The sequence below is a fragment of the Hemitrygon akajei genome, chromosome 3, assembly GCF_048418815.1.
Source record: "Hemitrygon akajei chromosome 3, sHemAka1.3, whole genome shotgun sequence".
NCBI classification, from domain to species: domain Eukaryota; kingdom Metazoa; phylum Chordata; class Chondrichthyes; order Myliobatiformes; family Dasyatidae; genus Hemitrygon; species Hemitrygon akajei.
The window spans coordinates 54,824,520-54,845,925 of record NC_133126.1 but is presented as its reverse complement, the minus strand read 5'-3'; the positions used below and the strand labels follow the sequence as shown (position 1 = coordinate 54,845,925).

At 40.8% G+C, this 21,406-nt stretch overlaps 1 protein-coding gene across 2 annotated transcripts in view; it reads right to left on the bottom strand.

Moving 5' to 3' along the window:
* kiaa0586 (KIAA0586 ortholog) overlaps nt 1-21,406 on the bottom strand; it is a 514,968-nt gene that overhangs the window by 240,288 nt on the left and 253,274 nt on the right. For both annotated transcript variants that reach the window (XM_073039936.1, XM_073039935.1), the window contains one exon: nt 6,169-6,432. In XM_073039936.1, the coding sequence (XP_072896037.1) occupies nt 6,169-6,432 (264 nt within the window). The remainder of the gene's footprint in view (nt 1-6,168; nt 6,433-21,406) is intronic.

Sequence of the window (21,406 nt, the reverse complement as noted above, 5' to 3'; positions counted from 1 at the left end):
TTTCATAAGTAAGCAAGAGCAGACTTAAGGAAAACAGCGTAAAATTTGTGCTGGATAAAACGCTACTGGGCAAGCTCTGTTCAGCAGAACACAGATGGTAAGCCCCTGGGGTATCAAGTAATAGGATGCCACCAGAGCAGCAGCTAATGTTCTGGATGTTTTAGCAGATGTGATTAACACTGTGTATGCTAGCAAAGAAGTTGCAGCAGCCCATTAAGGTATGACTTTATTTCTATTTTATTTATTTAGAGATATAGCCTACAAGCAGCACCACCCAGCAATATACCAATTTAACCTTAGCCTAATCACAGGACAATTTACAATGACAAATTAATTTACTAACCAGTGAGGATGGGGCAGTCGGTACACAAGCAGAAGCACTGTGTAGTGAGACTGTTAGGAGGATAGGCAGATGATAGGACAAAATTGTTATCCAGTGGGAAGAGCTGTAGTTTAACAGGGGGACAAAATCAAAAAGGGTGACAGATACAGGACTGAGGTGGAATAATTGAATGCACACATTATATGGAATAAGGAAGAGGATCTCATAGCAGAGTTAGAAATTCGCAGGTGTGACGTTGGGGAGATCACTGAGGCGTGGCTGAAAGGTTACAGTTGCGAGCTGAACATCCAAGGATACACGTTGTATCAAAAGGACAGGCAAGTGGGTGGAGGAGGTGGCGCGACTCTGTTGGTAAAAAAGTGAAATCAAATAAGAAGTATAGATTCATTGTGGATAAAGTTAAGGAACGGTAAGGTAAAAAGACCCTGATGGGAGTTATATACAGGCCATCAAACAGTAGCCAGTATGTGAGCTACAAATTACAACAGGAGATAGAAAATGCATGCTAAAAGGGCAATGTTACAACAGTCATAGGGACTTCAATGTGCAGGTAGATTGGCTAAATCAGGTTGGTGCTGGGTTCCAGGAGGAGGAATTTATGGAGTGTCTATGAGATGGTTTTTTAGAGCAGCTCATGGTGGAGCCCATGAAGGAATCAGCTATTCTGGTTTGGGTGTTGTGCAATGAAAAACAATTGATTGGCGATCTTAACGTAAAAGAACCTGCAGTGGAAAGTGATCATAACATGATCAAACTCACCATGAAATTTGAGAAGGAGAAGCTAAAGTCAGATGTATCAGTATTACAGTGGATTGAATGAAATTCCAGAAGCCTGAGTGAGGAGATGGCCAGAACTGACTGGAAAAGAACACTGGCAAGGATGACAGCAGAGCAGCAATGGCCGGAATTTCTAGAAGCAATTTGGAAGACAGAGATAAATACATCCCAAAGAGGCAGAAGTATTCTAAAGGAAAGAAGAATTAACTGTGGCTAATAAAAGAAGTCAAAGACAACACAAAAGCCAAAGAGCGGGCAAATAGAGCAAAAATTAGTGGGAAGATAGAGGATTGGGAAGCTTTTCAAAAACAACAGAAAACAACTAAGAAGTCATTAAGAAGGTAAATACAAAGTAAGAACATACGAACATAAGAAATAGGAGCAGGAGTAGGTCATCTGGCCTGTCGAGTCTGCTCTGCCATTCAATAAGATCATGGCTGATCAGGCTTTGCCCCATAACCTTTAATTCCCTAATATGGAAAAATCTATCCAACCTTGTTTTAAACATATTTACTGAGGTAGCCTCCACTGCTTCATTGGGCAGAGAATCCCACAGATTCACCACTCTCCGGGAAAAGTAGTTCCTCCTCATCTCCATCCTAAATCTACTCTTGAGGCTATGTCCCCTAGTTCTAGTCTCACCTACCAGGGGAAACAACTTTCCTGCCTCTATCTTATCTATCCTCTTCATAATTTTATATGTTTCTATAAGATCTCCTCTGATTCTTTTGAATTCCAGCAAGTACAGTCCCAGGCAATTCAATCTCTCCTCATAGTCTAACCCCCTCATCTCTGGAATCAACCTAGTGAACCTCCTCCAAAGCCAGTAAGGAGACCAGAACTGCATGCAGTACTCCAGATGCAGCCTCACCAGTACTCTGTACAGCTGCATCATAACTTCCCTGATCTTAATTTCAATCCCTTTAGCAATGAAGACCAGCATTCCATTTACCTTCTTGATAGCCTGCCACACCTGCAAACCAACCTTTTGTGATTCATGCACAAGCACTCCCAAGCCCCTCTGCACAGCAGCATGCTGCAATTTTTTACCATTTAAATAATAATCTGCTCTTTTATTTTTCCTTCTTAAGTGGATAGAAAGGGTGCAGAGGAGATTTACAAGGATATTGCCTGGATTGGGGAACATGCCTTATGAGAACAGATTGTGTGAATTTGGCCTTTTCTCCTTGAAGTGACGGAGGATGAGAGGTGACCCGATAGAGGTGTAAAAGATGATGAGAGGCATTGATCATGTGGATATTCAGAGGCTATTTCCTAGGACTAAAATGGCTAACACAAGAGGGCACAGTTTTAAAGTGTTTGGAAGTAGGTACAGAGGAGATGTCAAGGATAAGTCTTTTTATGCAGGTGAGTGCGTGGAATGGGCTGCCTGAGATGGTGGTGGAGGCAGATATAATAGGGTCTTTTAATAGACTCTTGGATAGGTACATGGAGCTTAGAAAAATAGACGGCTGTGGGTAACCCTAGGTAATTTCTAAAGTAAGTACATGTTCGGCACAGCATTGTGGGCTGAAGGGCCTGTATTGTGCTGTAGGTTTTCTGTGTTTCTATAAAAGCAAAGATGTAATTGTTGAGACTTTATAAAGCAGTAATGAGGTCACTCTTTTAGTACTGTAAGCAGTTTTGGGCCCCCTATCTTAGAAAAAATGTGCTGAAACTGGAGAGGATTCAAAGGAAATTCACACAAATGATCCAGGATTGAAGAGCTTGTCACATGAAGAATATCTGATAGCTCCAGACCTGTATTCACTAGAATTCAGAAGAATAAGGGGGTGACCTCATTGAAACCTAGCAAATGGTGAAAGGCCTTGATAGTAGGGATGTGCACACTCTATGGTGGGAGAGTCTAAGACCGGAGGGCGCAGCTTCAGAATAGAGGGGCATCCTTTTAGAATGGAGATAAAGAAGAATTTCATTAGCCAGATAGTGGTGAATCTGTGGATTTTTTTTTGCCACAGGCAGCTGTGTAGGCCAAGTTGCGATGTATATTTAAGGCAGAGGTTAACAGATCCTTGATTGGTCAGGACATGAAGGGATACAAGGAGAAAGCAGGGATTGGGGCTGAGAGGAAAATTGGATCAGCCATGATGGAGTGGCTGAGCAGACTCGATGGGCCAAATGGCCTAATTCTGTTCCTATATCTTATGGTCTTATACATCCCAAAGTAGTAGTAGTATTCTAAAGGAAGGATAATGCAACATAGCTGACAAGGCAAGTTAAAGACAAAATAAAAGCAAAAGAGAAGGAATGTAATATAGCAAAAATTAGTGGGAAGTTGGAGAATTGGGAAGCTTCTAAAAACCAACAGAAGGCTATTAAAAAGCCATAAGGAGGGAAAAGATGAAATATGAAGGGAAGCTAGCCAATAATATCAAAGAGGATGTCAAATCGCTGGAAAATGGCATTGGAGCAGTAGTAACGGAGGACAAGGAAATGGCCGACAAACTGAATAAGTACTTTGCATCAGTCTTCACTGTGGAAGATATTAGCAGTATGCCAGAAATTCAAGAGTGTCAGGAGGCAGAAGTGAGTGAAGTTGCTACTACCAGGGAAAAGGTGATTGGGAAGCTGAAAGGTCTGGAAGTGGATAAATCACCAGGATCAGATGGACTCTACTCCAGGTTTCTGAAAAAGGTGGCTGAAAAGATTGTGGAAGCATTAGAAATGATCTTCAAGAATCATTACTAATGGCAAGGTTCCAAAGGATTGGAAAATTGCAAATGTCATTCCGCTGCACAAGGTAGGTGGGAGGCAGAAGAAAGGAAGTTATTAGCCACGTTAGCCTGGCCTCATTGGCTGGGAAGATGTTGGAGTCCACTGTTGAGGGTCCGATTTCAGGGTATTTGGAGGCACACGATAAAGTAGACCAAAGTCAACATGGTTTCCTTAAGGGAAAATCTTTCCTGACAAGTTGGTTTGAATTATTTGAAGAAATAATAAGCAGAATAAACAAAGGAGAATCGGTGGATGGTGTGTACTTGGATTTTCAGAAGGCATTTGACATGGTGCTCTACACGTCTGCTTGGCAAGATAAGAGCCTATGGTATTTCAGGAAATATAATAGCATGGATAGAGCATTGGCTGATTGGCAGGAGGCAAAATGTGGGAATAACGGGAACCTTTTCTGATTGGCTGCTGGTGACTAATGGTGTTGCACAGGAGTCAGTGTTGGGACTGCTTCTTTATACGTTGTATGTCAATGATTGGGATGATGGAATTGATGGCTTTGTGGCCAAGTTTGCAGATGATATGAAGATAGGGGGAAGGGTAGGTAGTGTTGTGGTAGCAGGAAGGCTGCAGAAGGACATAAACAGATTAGGAGAATGGGCATAGAATTGATAGATAGACTAGAGTGTCTGGATGTGTCTGGTCATGTACTTTGGTAGAAGGAATAAAGGTGTGAACTACTTTCAAAATGGGGAGAAATTTCAAAAGTCCGAGGTGCAAAGGGAGTCCTTATGCCGGATGTTGGAGCTCATTATTAAGGATGAGGTTTCGGGGTACTTGAGGCACATGATAAAATAAGCCAAAGAGAGCATGGTTTCCTTATGGGGTAATCTTGCCTGACAAATCCATTGGATTTTCAGAAGGCCTTTGACAAAGTACTGCACATGAGGCTGCTTAACAAGATAAGAGCCCATTGTATCACAGGAAAGAAATTAGCATGGATGAAGATTGGCTGACTGGCAGGAGACAAACAATTTCCTGTCCCACCAGACACGGCAGCACAGACACACTGGGAGTTTCTTAGACAGATCTGAACTCTGTATTTATGCTATCATAGCTTCCTACTTGTTCGTTCATTATCTAGCATTTTGCAGGATTAGACATGAATTAGACATGACTTTGATAAGATTTGAAGTCCTATTTCCTTTACTATGGTGGAACCCAATATGCAAATGCAAAGAATAAAGACTAATGTTTACAATTATTTTCAGCTAGGAGTGCCAATTGGACAGATTCACTTCAGGCTCATCAAGAACTTCATCATCACAGAAAACATCTAATTCTAGTCACTCAATAAGATATCAGTTAACATCTGAGGGTATTGGACAAAGCAATAACTATTGTCACAAACAACGTCCTTATTGTATTATTGAAAATATTCTCCTGAACTAGATATTCCTTTAGTCAAACTGTTTCTGTGTGGCTAAAACTGATATTGACCTAACAACTTTGAACATTCTTTAGATACATGCTATCCAATCAATCCATTTCGTCAATTACTGCTCCATCAGCCCACACTTGGTTGCAAATAATGTGATGGAAACTATAATAGATTGATAGCGTGATGAAGTAATAAATTTCTCATCCAATGACTATCAGCTTGGGTTCTATTAGAACATGGTGGCTTCAAAGGTGAGGTGAGAGTAATGCCAAGGAATACCTATAGAGAAACTCTAAACATAATGAAAACTAGGGGAAATGAGGAATAGATCCCAACAGCTGGAATCAAATCTCTCTCACTAAGATTGCTAAATTCAGTAAGCAGCAACTTTAGAGGGTGGCTGCTTGAATGTAGTAATCCATGCTCATGTTAAATTCATAATTTATTCTAGCATTTTGAGTGCATTTATCTTCCAATTAAACTCTCCACAGAAAAGAGTGTGCAACTCAGGCAAATAGTAAGAGAGCAGATAACAGATTATTAAAATTTTACTGTTCGCCTTAAAATTGCAACAAAACCAGTTGCAAGAATTATTCACACACAAAATGCTGGTGGAACGCAGCAGGCCAGGCAGCATCTATAGGGAGAAGCGCTGTCGACGTCTAACGTCTAACATCGACAGCGCTTCTCCCTATAGATGCTGCCTGGCCTGCTGCGTTCCACCAGCATTTTGTGTGTGTTGCTTGAATTTCCAGCATCTGCAGATCTCCTTGTGTTTGCAAGAATTATTCATATCGCTGAATTACATTATATTTGATTCAGGTAAAAAAAAACTTTATACTAGGTCTTTAGATAATATTTTTGTAATACGATTGTATAAAATTCAAAAAGTATTTCTCATATTTGTTATAACATTCACCTTTGACTTCTGTTCCTTCTTCTGCAATGACTGTGTGGCAGCCATGTTTCCCTGATTTCTATTTCCATAATCCTCCTTGAGTTGCTTCCGCACTGTTCTTGCTGTGCTTTTGGGCCCATCTATAGTTGATTCTGGTTTATTCTGTGCTTTCTCTTTTATATCTTTGTTAAATTTGATAGCTTTGACATCATGTTCTTTTCTTGCAAGACTCAATTCTTGTTGATTTGATTTACTTTGAAGATAGTTCTTCCTTGCAATTTCACCCTAAATGAGAAATAAAATATTTCTGCCTAAGAGCTGGTATACTTTTAGAATAAACATTAGGACAGAAAGATGATAAATAGTTTCATTTTTATTTCTGATATGCATTTCCACTTTTTATCAATCACTATTTATTGATCACCCAAGGCCATACTCATGCAAGTAATATCAGAGCATATGAGTGGGACTACACTCAACTTCTTCATCCTCCACTTTTAAGGCATTTATCAGTTCACTAAACCTGTTGAAATTTAGGATGGGGAAATTCTTTCATAAAAACAGCCATTAGGATTCATCAGCAAATAAAGTGTGTGTTGCAATTATGTCAGAAGAATAATTATTAATACATTTATGAATATTGTTACATATGGTGCTGGATATATCCCATCATGTTTACTCTTAGTGAAGGATAATTCTTAAATGAAATAGAAAAAATGATTGAAAAGTCTTCTGGCTTTCAGCCCATATAAAACAGTTTAGGATTGCCCATTGCTTTGTTAAGTCCATGCACAATCAGATATACAGAACTGCTATGATTAAATTGCTCAATGTGACAACGTAACATATACCTAGGCATTTATCCAATGAAAACAGGGTATATTTCTAATGGATGTGAAAGCAAATAACCCAAGAAATTTTCTTAATCAACACCAGGATCCATTCAAAGTCAAATCAACTGTGCTATAAGAAGTTTACTCATCTTCCAGTATGATACTAAAATAAGCAGTACAACTTCCTCTTCAGAAAATATATTTGAAAAATAATATGCAGCAGTATGTCAATGTTCACATCTAATTTTCAATAAAGAATTAGTGAGAACCTAATATCAGAATTCCAAATTGCTTGTAATCAAATATATATGAACAGCTGGTGATAAAAACATCTAAAAGCAAATGAATCATGAACCCTAGTAACACGAACCAGAATATCTATAATATTTTAACACGTACACATGGCCTAATTCTTGAAAATGAAACTCCATATTGTTATTTTATTTCTATGCTACACTTCAACAAAAATATTTATTTTAACAAATATGAATACATTTTAATAAGCTTTCAACAAAGCCTTAAATTATTTTAGAGCTAGTCTATAGTTTCTAATAATTGAGTGATGAACTCATCCTAGCCTTGAGGTTTGAAAATGTCTGTAATTAATAGCAAGTATAACTACATATGATGGTGCTTTGGAGACCTCTCTGTCAAGAACAAATCAGAAAATGTCCAACCTACAGCAACTACACTCCAAAAACAAATTTGCCCAAAACATATATGGTACTTGCAATGCCATTCACTCAGCTGACAAGCTCTATTACATTATTGACTCGTTGAGCAAAGCATACAATAGGATGGGACATATACTTCACAATGATAGGTTAAGTGGCCGCCACACTTTGCCCAAAGTGTGTGCATAAATTGTAAAATCCGGGGTCATCAATATGAAGGTAGAATATAAAGCAGGGATTCCCAACCTGGGGTTCACAGACCCCTGTATCAATGGTAGTGGTCCATGGCATTAAAGAAGTTGGAAACCTATGGTGTAAGGGGTGTATTATGGTCAGAGTGACTTGGTGGGCTGCAGAGCCTGATTCCCAGGTACTTTACCTGTAAAGCAAAAATTATTTATCGGCAATGCTGACCTTTAATTATAAATGTTTACAGTTAGATCCTGGACCACTTCCCATGCCTTAAGGAGCACATATCAAACATGAAAATTCAGTATTGCCTTAGGTCAATGGTTTCTTAGGAAAGGGTATTTGAAGATCAAGACCTTGTCAGAAATCTCACAGCCTACTGAGCAGTAGCAATCCTTCCCCTCCAGACATCTTAGTGCACAGGGTAAACACAATCAATGCTACCATACGATATCTCCAAATTCACTGGAAAGACAAGCAAAACTGCATTAGCATCCTCTCCCAGGCAAACAGCTCCATCACTGAAGTTCTAGTTACTCTCAAATGGCTCTGTTGGACAGGCAAACATTATTTCCTGCGATAAGTCCTATGTCTGCCATCACTTTACATATTACCTTGAAAACACTTTCTTGGATATAGTTATTAAATTATGCCCCATCTAAGCTGCTTGCATGAAAGCAATCCTAATCACTAATGGGGAAGTTAAAAATTCTTAGCATTCTGGCACCAAACTCCAAAATCAATCACTCTATTCTGAGCTATATCATGGGATATTACCAAGCAGATAGAAAAACAATGGTTAAAGGATGTGCTCAAAGCTTCCTTGGAGAAATGTAACAACCCTACTGAATCCTCCATACAACACGCTGGAGGAACTCAGCAGGTCGGGCAGCATCCGTGGAAACGAACAGCCAATGTTTCGGGCCAAGATCCTTCATCAGGACTGAAGGAGGAGGGGACAGGGGCCCTATAAAGAAGGTGGGGGGAGGGTGGGAAGGAGAAGGCTGGTGGGTGCTGAATCCTTAGAGTCGCTAGCCCACAACCAATCAAAGAGAGATGCATTTGTGATTCTATTGAGATCTTCTGGCTATGCTTAAAGTACATCAGAAACCCTAAAGAAGCAGCAAATATGCACTTCTACACAAACTGACCACTACATACCCCCCTCACTCACATCTTGCCCCAAATATGAAAGAGTATGTGTTCCCCATATTGGTCTCATTGGTCATGTCAAAAGCCAAAATCAGGAGTGGAAGTAAATGTTAATGTGAAAAGGATCCATGAAAAAACGTAGAAAGGTTAAAAGTCTTTAGTATGGATGTCATGGGGAAGAGCTCAAAAGTTCAAAATAAATTTATTATCAAAGTACATGTATGTTGTTATATACAATACTGAGATTCATTCTCTTGTGGGTATTAATAGTGAATACAAAAAACACAACAGAATCAATGAAAGATCGCACCCAACAGGACAAAACAACCAGTGTGCAAAAGACATCAAACTGTGCAAAACAAAAACAAAGGAAAAAATAATAATATTAAATAAATAAGCAATAAATATCAAGAACATGAAATAAAGAGTCCTTGAAAATGAGTCCATAGATTATGGGAACACTTTAATGATGGGACAAGTGAAGTTCAGAGAAGTTATTCCCACTGTGGGTAATAACTGTTCCTGAGCCTGGCGGTGTGAGTTCTGAGGCTCCTGTACCTTCTTCTTGATGGCAGCAGCGATAAGAGAACATGGACTGGAAGATGGGGGTCCTTGCTGATGGATGCTGCTTTCCTGCAACACCGGTCCATTTAAATGGGCTCAACAATGTGAGGATTTTTATGCATCATGGACGAGGCTGTCTGTATCCACTACCTTTTGTAGGCTTTTCCATCAAGGCCATTAATGTTTCCATTCCAGGCCCTGATGCAGCCAGTCAATATAGTCTCCACTGCACATCTGCAGAAATTTGTCCAAGTATTAGATGATATGCCAAATCTTCGCAAACTTCTAAGAAATAGGGATGCTGCTGTGCTTTCTTTGTAATGGCAATTACAAACTGGACCCAGGACAGATCCTCTGAAATAATAACACCAAGGAATTTAAAGCTCACCTCCTTGTGTTCAAACATCACTCAATTAATTTACAGTAGTGTTTAATGAGTTATGAAAGAAGCTTTAGAAAATCTTGTGTACAGGAAATCACGTCTCAAGAGTCTGATTGATTGTTTTTGAGGAGGCAACTAAGAAAGTGAAGACAGAGTAGACATGATTTACATGGACTTTAGATAGGCTATTGACAAGGTTCTACATGGCAGTCTAACCAAGAAGATTAAGATACAAAGGATCCAAGAATATTGGCAAGTTGGATGTAAAATTTGCTTGGTGATAGGAGCAAAGGATAGCAATGGATGCTTTTTTTTAAATGATTACAAGACTGTAACAAGTGGTATTACTGCAGGAGCAGGTGCATTGATAGCAGAGGCTGTTGTTTTTGGCAAGATGGCGCCAATGAACCAGGGCGATGTTCTGTAGGTTACATACAAAACTTCAAAATACACTTCTTTTGAATGACTTTCACTGCAACCTGTGGCACATAATTTCCTTTTAAGCAAGGTACTTTTAAATCAAATTAATGATCTACAGATTTCACTTTCTTCTGAAGAACTCAGTGGACCAAACAGATATTGGCACCTTTATGTGGACAAACGTTCATACCATGACCAGCAGCAAGACAGGAGTGGGGACTCCAAGCCTGGCTGACACAGGAGAACAAAACTGAGGACCTGAGGACAAGATTGCCATGTCAGAGGTAAATGAAAGATTGTTGTGTTCTATATCTGAGTAAGACATAGCTTTCTCCAAGTGTACAAGATACAACAATCAGACCTGTAGGCATTTCCATTTACAGAATGGACCAAACTGCTGATTTGGAAAAGGCAAGAAATGGAGGTGTGTGTTTCATAAGCTCTCAACGGCGCTCTGATGTTCTGACTTTGTCAAACTTGTGTTCCTTGATCTTGAACCCTAATGGTCAAATGCAGTCCGTTCTATCTACTGAGGGAGTTCTCCTCCATAATCCTGACTGCAATTTGTGTACCACCAGCAGCTGACTGGAAATAAGTACTTGAGATACTGCATGATGCCATCTCCAAACAAGAAACAGTCCATCCTGATGGATTTCAAATAATAGTCATGGACTTCAACCAGACTTGTTTGAAGAAAACCCTGACAATTACCAACAGTATAAACTATAAACTGCAGCATCAGATGTCCCAACACACTAGACCACTGTACTACTAAGATAAAGAATACCTACCACTTTATGCCCAGACGGCATTTTGGTAAATTGGCACACTTGGCTATTCTTCTCCTATCTGCATACAGGCAGAGGATAAAGAATAAAGCTCCAGAGATGAGGACAACAAAGAGGGGTTCACAGGGCAGAGGATTGCTTCAAGTCAGTGGACAGGGCCATGCTCAAGGACTCATCTGCATATAACCATATACCAATTACAGCACGGAAACAGGCCATCTCGGCCCTTCTAGTCTGTGCCGAACGCTTACCCTCACCTAGTCCCACTGACCCGCACTCAGCCCATAACCCTCCATTCCTATCCTGTCCATATACCTATCCAATTTTACTTTAAATGACAATACCGAACCTGCCTCTACCACTTCCACTGGAAGCTCATTCCAAACAGCTACCACTCTCTGAGTAAAGAAATTCCCCCTCATGTTACCCTTAAACTTTTGCCCCCTCTCAATTCATGTCCTCTTGTTTGAATATCCCCTACTCTCAATGGAAAAAGCCTATCCACGTCAACTCTATCTATCCCCCTCATAATTTTAAATACCTCTATCAAGTCCCCCCTCAACATTCTACGCTCCAAAGAATAAAGACCTAACTTGTTCAACCTTTCCCTGTAACTTAGGTGCTGAAACCCAGGTAACATTCTAGTAAATCTTCTCTGTACTCTTTCTATTTTGTTGACATTTTTCCAATAATTCAGTGACCAGAACTGTACACAATACTCCAAATTCGGCCTTACCAATGCCTTGTACAATTTTAACATTACATCCCAACTCCTATACTCAATGCTCTGATTTACAAAGGCCAACATACCAAAAGCTTTCTTTTCATCACCCTATCCACATGAGATTCCACCTTCAGGGAACTATGCTCCATTATTCCTAGATCACTCTGTTCTTCAATGCCCTACCATTTACCATGTATATCCTATTTGGATTATTTCTACAAAAATGTAGCACCCCACACCTATCAGCATTAAACTCCATCTGCCATCGTTCAGCCCACTCTTCTAACTGGCCTAAATCTCTCTGCAAGCTTTGAAAACATACTTCATTATCCACAACACCACCTACCTTAGCATCATCTGCATACTTACTAATCCAATTTACCACCCTGTCATTCAGATCATTAATATATATGACAAACAACATTGGACCCAGTACAGATCCCTGAGGCACACCACTAGTCACCGGCCTCCAACCTGACAAACAGTTATCCACCACTACTCTCTGGCATCTCCCATCCAGCCACTGTTTTACTACTTCAATATTAATACCTAACAATTGAACCGTCCTAACTAACCTTCTGTGCGGAACCTTGTCAAAGGCCTTACTGAAGTCCATACAGACAACATCTACTGCTTTACCCTCGTCAACTTTCCTTGTAACCTCTTCTAAAAAATTCAATAAGATTTGTCAAACATGACCTTCCACGCACAAATCCATGTTGACTGTTCCTAATCAGACCCTGTCTATCCAGATAATTATATATACCATCTCTAAGAATACTTTCCATTAATTTACCCACCACTGACATCAAACTGACAGGCCTATAATTGCTAGGTTTACTCTTAGAACCCTTTTTAAACAACGGATCCACATGAGCAATACGCCAATCCTCCGGCACAATCCTTGTTTCTAATGACATTTGAAATATTTCTGTCAGAGCCCCTGCTATTTCTACACTAACTTCCCTCAAGGTCCTAGGGAATATCCTGTCAGGACCCGGAGATTTATCCACTTTTATATTCCTTAAAAGTGCCAGTACTTCCTCCTCTTTAATCATCATAGTTTCCATAACTTCCCTACTTTTTTCCTTTACCTTACACAATTCAATATCCTTCTCTTTAGTGAATACCACAGAAAAGAAATTGTTCAAAATCTCCCCCATCTCTTTCGGCTCCACACATAGCTGTCCACTCTGTTTCTCTAAGGGACCAATTTTATCCCTCACTATCCTTTTGCTATTAATATAACTGTAGAAACCCTTCGGATTTATTTTCACCTTACTTGCCAAAGCAACCTTGTATCTTCTTTTAGCTTTTCTAATTTCTTTCTTAAGATTCTTCTTACATTCTTTATATTCCTCGAGCACCTCATTTACTCCATGCTGTCTATATTTATCGTAGCTATCTCTCTTTTTCCTAACCAAGTTTCCAATATCCCTTGAAAACCATGGCTCTCTCAAACTTTTAGCCTTTCCTTTCAACCTAACAGGAACATAAAGATTCTGTACCCTCAAAATTTCACCTTTAAATGACCGCCATTTCTCTATTACATCCTTCCCATAAAACAAATTGTCCCAATCCACTCCTTCTAATTCCTTTCTCATCTCCTCAAAGTTAGCCTTTCTCCAATCAAAAATCTCAACCCTGGGTCCAGTCCTATCCTTCTCCATAATTATATTGAAACTAATGGCATTGTGATCACTGGACCCGAAGTGCTCCCCAACACATACCTCTGTCACCTGGCCTATTTCATTCCCTAACAGAAGATCCAACACTGCTCTTTCTCTAGTCGGTACCTCTATGTATTGCTGCAAAAAAAAACTATCCTGCACACATTTTACAAACTCCAAACCATCCATCCCTTTTACAGTATGGGCTTCCCAGTCTATGTGTGGAAAATTAAAATCTCCCACAATCACAACCCTGTGCTTACTACAAATATCTGCTACCTCCTTGCAAATTTGCTCCTCCATTTCTCGTTCCCCATTAGGTGGTCTATAATACACCCCTATAAGTGTTACTACACCTTTCCCATTCCTCAATTCCACCCAAATAGTCTCCCTAGACGAGCCCTCTAATCTATCCTGCCAGAGCACCGCCATAATATTCTCTCTGACAAGCAACACAACACCTCCCCCTCTTGTCCCTCCGATTCTATCACACCTGAAGCAACAAAATCCAGGAATATTTAGTTGCCAATCACACCCCTCCTGCAACCATGTTTCACTAATAGCTCCAACATCATATTTCCAGGTTTCAATCCATGCTCTAAGCTCATCCACCTTTCTTACAATGCTCCTAGCATTAAAATAAATGCATTTAAGAAATTCTCCACCTCTTCCTCTCTGTTTATCTCTAACAGTACAAAGAACTTTACTGCCTTCTTTTTCTTCCTGCTCCCATACATCTGTTCCCCTCCCCCATCATATCTAGTTTAAATCCACTGGAGCCTCTTCAGCAAATCTGCCTGCAAGAATATTTGTCCCCCTCCAGTTCAGATGTAAACTGTCCCGCCGGAACAGGTCCCACCTTCCCTGGAAAACTGCCCAATTGTCTATAAATCTGATGCCCTCCCTCCTGCACCATGTCTTCAGCCATGTGTTGATCTGCACTATCTTACTATTTCTAAACCCACCTGCACGTGGCACTGGTAGCAATCCTGAGATGGCTATCCTGGAGGTCCTGTCCTTTAACTTGGCACCTAGCTCCTTAAACTCACCTTTCAGGACCTCCTCACTCTTCCTACCCATGTCATTGGTCCCTACATGGACCATGAATGACATCCAGCTGCTCACCCTCCCTCTTGAGAATACTGAGAACTCGATCCGAGATATCGCGGACCCTGGCACCAGGGAGGCAACAGATCATCTGGGATTCTCGATCTCTTCCACAGAACCTCCTATCTGTCCCCTGAACTATTGAATCCCCTATCACTACTGCTCTCCTCTTTTCCTTCCTTCCCTTCTGAGCTGAGGGTCCAGTCTCGGTGCCAGAAATGCAACCACTACAACTTGTCCCTGGTAGGGCGTCCCCACCAACAGTATCCAAAATGGTATACTTATTGTTGATGGGAACGGCCACAGGGGTGCTCTTCTCTTCCTGTCTATTCCCCTTCCCTCTCCTGACAGTCACCCAATTACCTGTCTCCTGACTCCTAGGGGTGACTATCTCCCTGAAACTCCTGTCTATTTCTGCCTCTGCCTCCCAAATGATCCGAAGTTCATTCAGCTCCAGCTCCAGTTCCCTAACACGGTTTGTTAGGTGCTGCAGCTGGATGCACCTTTTGCAGGTGTAGTCATCAGGGACAACAGTGCTCGCCCTGACCTCCCACATACTGCAAACGGAGTACTCAACTGCCCTAACTGCTGCTACAGCTTCTCTCTGAGCTTCTTTTACCTCTTCCCTCTCCGCCTCTTGCTGCGATTTAAATATCTGAATGAGTACACCATAGTTGTCACAGACTTTATTAAAACAGTAGATGAGCTTGTCCCCACAAAATCATTCAGCGCCTTCCCCAACCAGAAGCCGAGGATGAACCATGAGATCCACAGTCTGCTGAGGGCCAGATCAGAGGCATTCAGGTCTGGTGACCAAGAAAGATACAAGATGTCCAGTTACAATCTCCGGAAAGCCATCTCACAGGCAAAGTGGCAATTCTGGGCTAAATTTCAAAGGATATATATGGCAGGGCTTGAATATTAACACGTCCTATAAAGTAAAATCAAACAACATAGGCAACCACAGGACTTCACTTCCACATGAGCTCAATGCCTTCTATGCTCACTGACTGTCAAGACACAGAAGAAATATCACGGACTCCTACATCTCCTGATGATCCTGTGATTTCAGACTGTGAGGCCAACGTACAAGCAGACTTCAAGAGGTATGTTGCCTCCTGGGTGCCAGGGTCCAGGACATCTCAGATTGAGTCCTCAGCATTCTTAAGTGTAAGAAGCCAGAGGTTGTGGCCCATATAGGTAGCAATGACATAGGTAGGAAGAGCAATGAGCTACTACAAAATTAGTTTAGGGAGTTAGGTACAAAGTTAAATGACAGGACCTCCAGGGTTGTGATCTCAGGATTGCTACCCATACTATGTGCTAGTGAAGCCAGAAGGAAGATCATACAGTTTTAAATGTAACTAAGGGGGGAGTCATCAGATTTTTGGACCTTTGGGCTCTCTTCCAGGGAAGATGCGACCTGTACAGAAGGGACAGTTTGCACCTAAACTGGAGGGGGACTAATATCCTAGCGGGAAGGCTTGTTAGTGCTGCATGGGGTGGGGGTTTAAACTGGTTTTAGAGAGATGGGAACCAGACTGCCACAACAGATGGTAGAGTATTTATGCAGACAGATGTTGTTAAGGAAGGAAGCAATAGGTTGAGCATGGTGGGACTAATGTTTTGAGTTGCATAGATTTCAATAGAAAGATAAGCTCAGGGCATGGATCAACACATGGAATCATGATATTGCAGCCATTAGTGAGAATTGGTTGCAGGAGGGGCAGGATTGGCAGCTCAATATGCCAGGGTTCCATTGTTTTAGGCATGGTAGAGCAGGAGGGATTAAAGGGGGAGGTGAGGTGTTACTAGTCAAGGCAAATGTCATAGCAGTACTCAGTCAGGATAGACTGGAGAACTCATCTAGTGAAGTTTTATGGATTGAACTGAGGAATAAGAAAGGTAAGACCACATTAATGGTGCTACATTATAGATCACTCAACAGTCCATGGGATTTTAACTATCCTCGTATTGACTGGGACTCCCATACTATAAAAGGACTAGATAGGATAGAGTTTGTCATGTATGTTCAGGAAAGTTTCCTTAATCAGTGCATAGAAATCCCAATAAAAGAGTGTGTACTACTTGATCTGCTATTAGAGAATGAAACAAAGCAGTGACATAAGTTTGTGTAGGGATACACTTTGCATTTAGTGATCATAATGCCATTAGTCTCAAGGTAACTATGGAAAAGGATAGGTCTGGTCTGTAGGTTGAGATTCTAAATTGCAGAATGGCCAATTTTGATGGTATCAGAAAGGATCTGGCAAGATGGATTGGGAAAGTCTGTTTTCTGGCAAAGGTGTAGTTGGTAAGTGCTAGGTACTCAAAAGTGAAATGTTGAGAGTACCAACATTGTATATGCCTTTCAGAATAAAAGGCAAGGATAACGCATTCAGGAAACCTTGTTTTTCAAGAGATATTGAGGCGCTGGTTAAGAAAATAAGGAGGTATATAGCAGCTAGGAACAAATGAGGTACTTGCGGAATATAAGAAATGCAAGAAAAGACTTAAGAAATCAGAAAGACTAAAAGAAGGCATTAGTTTGCTCTAGCAGTTAAGATGAAGGAGAATCTTAAAGGTTTCTACAGATACTTTGAGCAAAAGGATTGCCAGGGACAAAATTGGTCGTCTGGAGGATCAAAATGGCAATCTATGTGTGGAGCCAAAAGAGATGGGGGAGATCTTAAATGGATTTTTTTTCAATCTCTATTTACTCAGAGTCTATAGAAGTGAGGCAAAGCAGCAGCAAAGTCATGGACCATATACAGATTACAGAGGAGGAGGTGTTTGTTGTCTTGAGGCAGATAGACAAATCCCCAGGCCCTGAAAGGTGAGCTCTCGAACTCTGTGGGAAGCAAGTGCAGAAATTGCAGGGGTCATAGCAGAGATATTTAAATCATCCTTAGCAACAGGTGAGGTAGCAGACGATTGGAAGATAGCTAATGCTGTTCCACTGTTTAAGAAAGGCTCTAAGAATAAACCAGGAAATTATAGCCTGGTGAAGCTAACATCTGTAGTGGGAAAGTTACTGGAAGGTATTCTAAGAGACTGGATTTATGAGTATTTAGATAGAGAAGGGTTGATTAGAGATAGTCAGCATGGCTTTGTGCATGGTAGGTCATGTTTAACCAAACTTATAGAGGTTTTTCGAAGATGTTATCGAGATAGTAAATGAAGTGGATGTTGGCTGCATGGACTTCAGCAAGGTATTTCTCAAGGTCCCACAAGGAAGATTGGTCAGGAAGGTTCAGTCATGTGGCATTCAAGATAAGGTAGAAAATTGGATTAGATATTGGTTCTGTGGGAGTAGTAGATGGTTGCCTCTCTAACTGGAGAGTGGGTTCCTGTTAATCGGGGTAGCTGCTTATTAAGGACAGCATGTGAAGAACATAAGCTAATAAAGAAAATCGTCAGGATTTCCTTCGTTTATTTGGGATATTACATATGCTGCCTAATTGGGGGAGGAGACTGTTGCCGAACAGTTTCTAACTAGCATCAGTCGTGCGCACTTGTGTGGCCATGAGACACTACACCGTACTTAGAGCGAACAGTTTTTAAATAGTGACAGTCCACATGCTTGTGTTATGTTAGTCATTTGGGACAACTGATGATTCAAAAAGCAGTGATTTTTGATTTTTAAAAAAAAATTTTGACTAAAATATTTTAGCAACTTGTCAAGATGCCTCAGAAAGATTGACACCTGCTGAAAAATATTTCCCTACTGGGCCAAATTAAAAGATAAGTGAAGAGCCGAAATCTACAATTGCACGTTTGATACATCAGCAAGATAAACTGCAAAAAGAGTAACATACAGCAGCATACACTGTATGAATTCCTCCACCGATAACTATTAGGAACTAATACAGTTCTATAGTACTGTAGTAGTACTGGTAGTGTCCTAATTTGTTCTGTATTTCATTTAAATACATAATTTGTTATTCAGTTAAATGGTAGCTTGTCTTTTTTTAATACCATTTTAACTATTTCCATGAAACTTTGGCTAATTGGGATGGCTGCTTAATTGGCCCAAAATGTACTGGTCCCAAGGTGTCCCAATTAACCAGTCTCGACTGTACTGAGAACATGAGTTGTAGAGTCCTTGAAAGTAAGCCCATAGATTGTGGAATCCATTCAGTGAGTGAAACTATCCACACTGGTTCAGGAGCCTGATAGTTGAAGAGTAGTAACCATTTCTGAACCTGGTGGCATGGGACCTAAGGCTCTTGTACTTCCTTCCCGATGGCAGCAACAAGAAAAGAGCATGGCCTGGTTGATGGAAGTCCTTGAAAGATGCTGCTTTTTTGTGGCAGTGCCCCTTGTAGATGTGCTCAGTGGTGGGGAGGGTTTTGCCTGTGTGGACTGGGATATATCCAACATTTTCTGTAAGACTTTTCCATTCCTAGGAATTGGTATTTCCATACCAGGCAGGATATATTCCACTGTACATCTATAGAAGTATGTTATTAATTAAAAGGATCATGCTATAAATTTTTAAGGATCTGAACTTTGTAATCAATATGTATAATTAATGAGATAATGCAGTATTAAATAAGAAATAAAAGATTCCTTAGATAGCATCTCCTAAGCCCATAACCATAGCAGCTGCATAACCATGGGGACACCATCATTGGGAGATTGCCCTTAAAGCCACACAACATTCTGACTAGGAAACATTGCTGTACCCTCGCTGTCGCCAAGTTAAATTCTTGGAATTCCCTCTGTAACAGCACTGTGGGTAGACCCACATCTCAAGGTCTGCAGCAGTTCAAGACACAAAAACAGAAGACACACAGGTACATTAAAGTTCACAACATGGTGATTCACAATTACTTCTCTTTACTGTTAAATACACTCGGGCACTTTATTAGATACATGAGTGGAACTTGGTGTCATCTTCTGCTGCTGTAGCCCATCACTTCAAGGTTCGATGTGTTATGTGTCCAGCGATGCTCTTTTGCACACCGCTATTATAATGCTTGGCTATTGATTTACTGTCACTTTCCTGCTAGATTGAACCAGTCTGGCCATTCTCCTCTGACCTCTCTCACAAACAAGTCATCTTAGCCCACAAAACTGCTGTTCACAAGATGTTTTTTTTTGTTTTTTGCACCATTCCCTGTCACTTCTTGAGACTACTGTGCATGAAAATCCCAGGAGGTGAACAGTTTCTGAGATACTCAAACTATCTGATCTGGCACCAACAATCATTTTATGGTTGAAATCACTTAGATTACATTTCTTCCCCATTCTGATTATTTGATCTGGACAACAACTTAAACTCTTGACCATGTCTGTATGCCCTTGTGCACTGAGTTGCTGCCACATGATTGGCTCATTAGATAGTGCCATTAATGGGATGTACAGGTTTACCTAATACTGTATAACACTCACAGAGAGACCACTGTATTAAATTGTCTTGAACTTACTTTTGGAGGGTATATTTATATGACAATTCAATGAGGTCAAACCACAGAGAGGTGGATAGTTGTAGTGAGGATAATAATTTGAATTATGCTTCTGAATATGAAAGGCTTGTTGTTTGAATGTGATTCTCGTCACAGTTGGGATCTCATTATAGGTTTACAATTGTGTATATCATAGTGTTGGGAGCCACAAGCAGCATCTGTAAGGTCCTAATCATCCACCTGCCAGCGTGCAGTCTGACATACTAGCATTAAGGAAGACAATGGCACAAGGTAAATGAATATTTTGTCTAAGCACCGCTATGCATCTACATGATGTTCTGACCATGATCACAAACCAGAAGTAAACTGAGGAGGTGCCATCATTTTAGCTGATAAAACTCTAGCACGGTGATGAAAAGTCTGAAAGGCAATGAAAAAGTGGAGTCTATCTTAGATTCGGGAACACCTGCCACATAAGCACAACAGTTTTCTGTTGTCCTTAGAAACACTGAAAACCAACAGCACAATACAGGCCCTTTGGCCCACAAAGTTGTGCCAAACTTGTCCCAACCTTAGAAATTACTAGGCTTACCAAGCTCCATGTACCTATCCAAAAGTCTCTTAAAAGACCCTATCGTATCTGCCTCCATCACCGTTGCCAGCAGCACATTCCACACTCTCTGAGTAAAAAACTTACCCCTGACATCTCCTCTGTACCTACTCCCCAGCACCTTAAACCTGTGTCCTCTTGTGGCAACCATTTCAGCCCTGGGAAAAAGCCTCTGACTATCCACGCGATCAATGCCTCCCATCATCTTATACCCCTCTATCAGGTCACCTCTCATCTTCCATCACTCCAAGGAGAAAAGGCCAAGTTCACTCAACCTATCCTCATAAGGCATGCTCCCCAATCCAGGCAACATCCTTGTAAATCTCCTCTGCACACTTTCTATGGCTTCCACATCCTTCCTGTAGTGAGGCAATCAGAATTGAGAACAGTACTCCAAGCGGGGTCTGACCAGGGTCCTATATAGCTGCAACATTACCTCTGGGCTCCTAAATTCAATTCCACGATTGATGAAGGACAGTACACCATATGCCTTCTTAACCAGAGTCAACCTGCGCAGCTAATTTGACCATCCTATTGACTCGGACCCCAAGATCCCTCTGATCCTCCACACTGCCAAGAGTCTTACCATTAATACTATATTCTGCCATCATATTTGACCTATCAAAATGAACCACTTCACACTTATCTGGGTTGAACTCTATCTGCCACTTCTCAGCCCAGTTTTGCATCCTATCAATGTCCCACTGTAACTCCACACTATCCACAACACCTCCA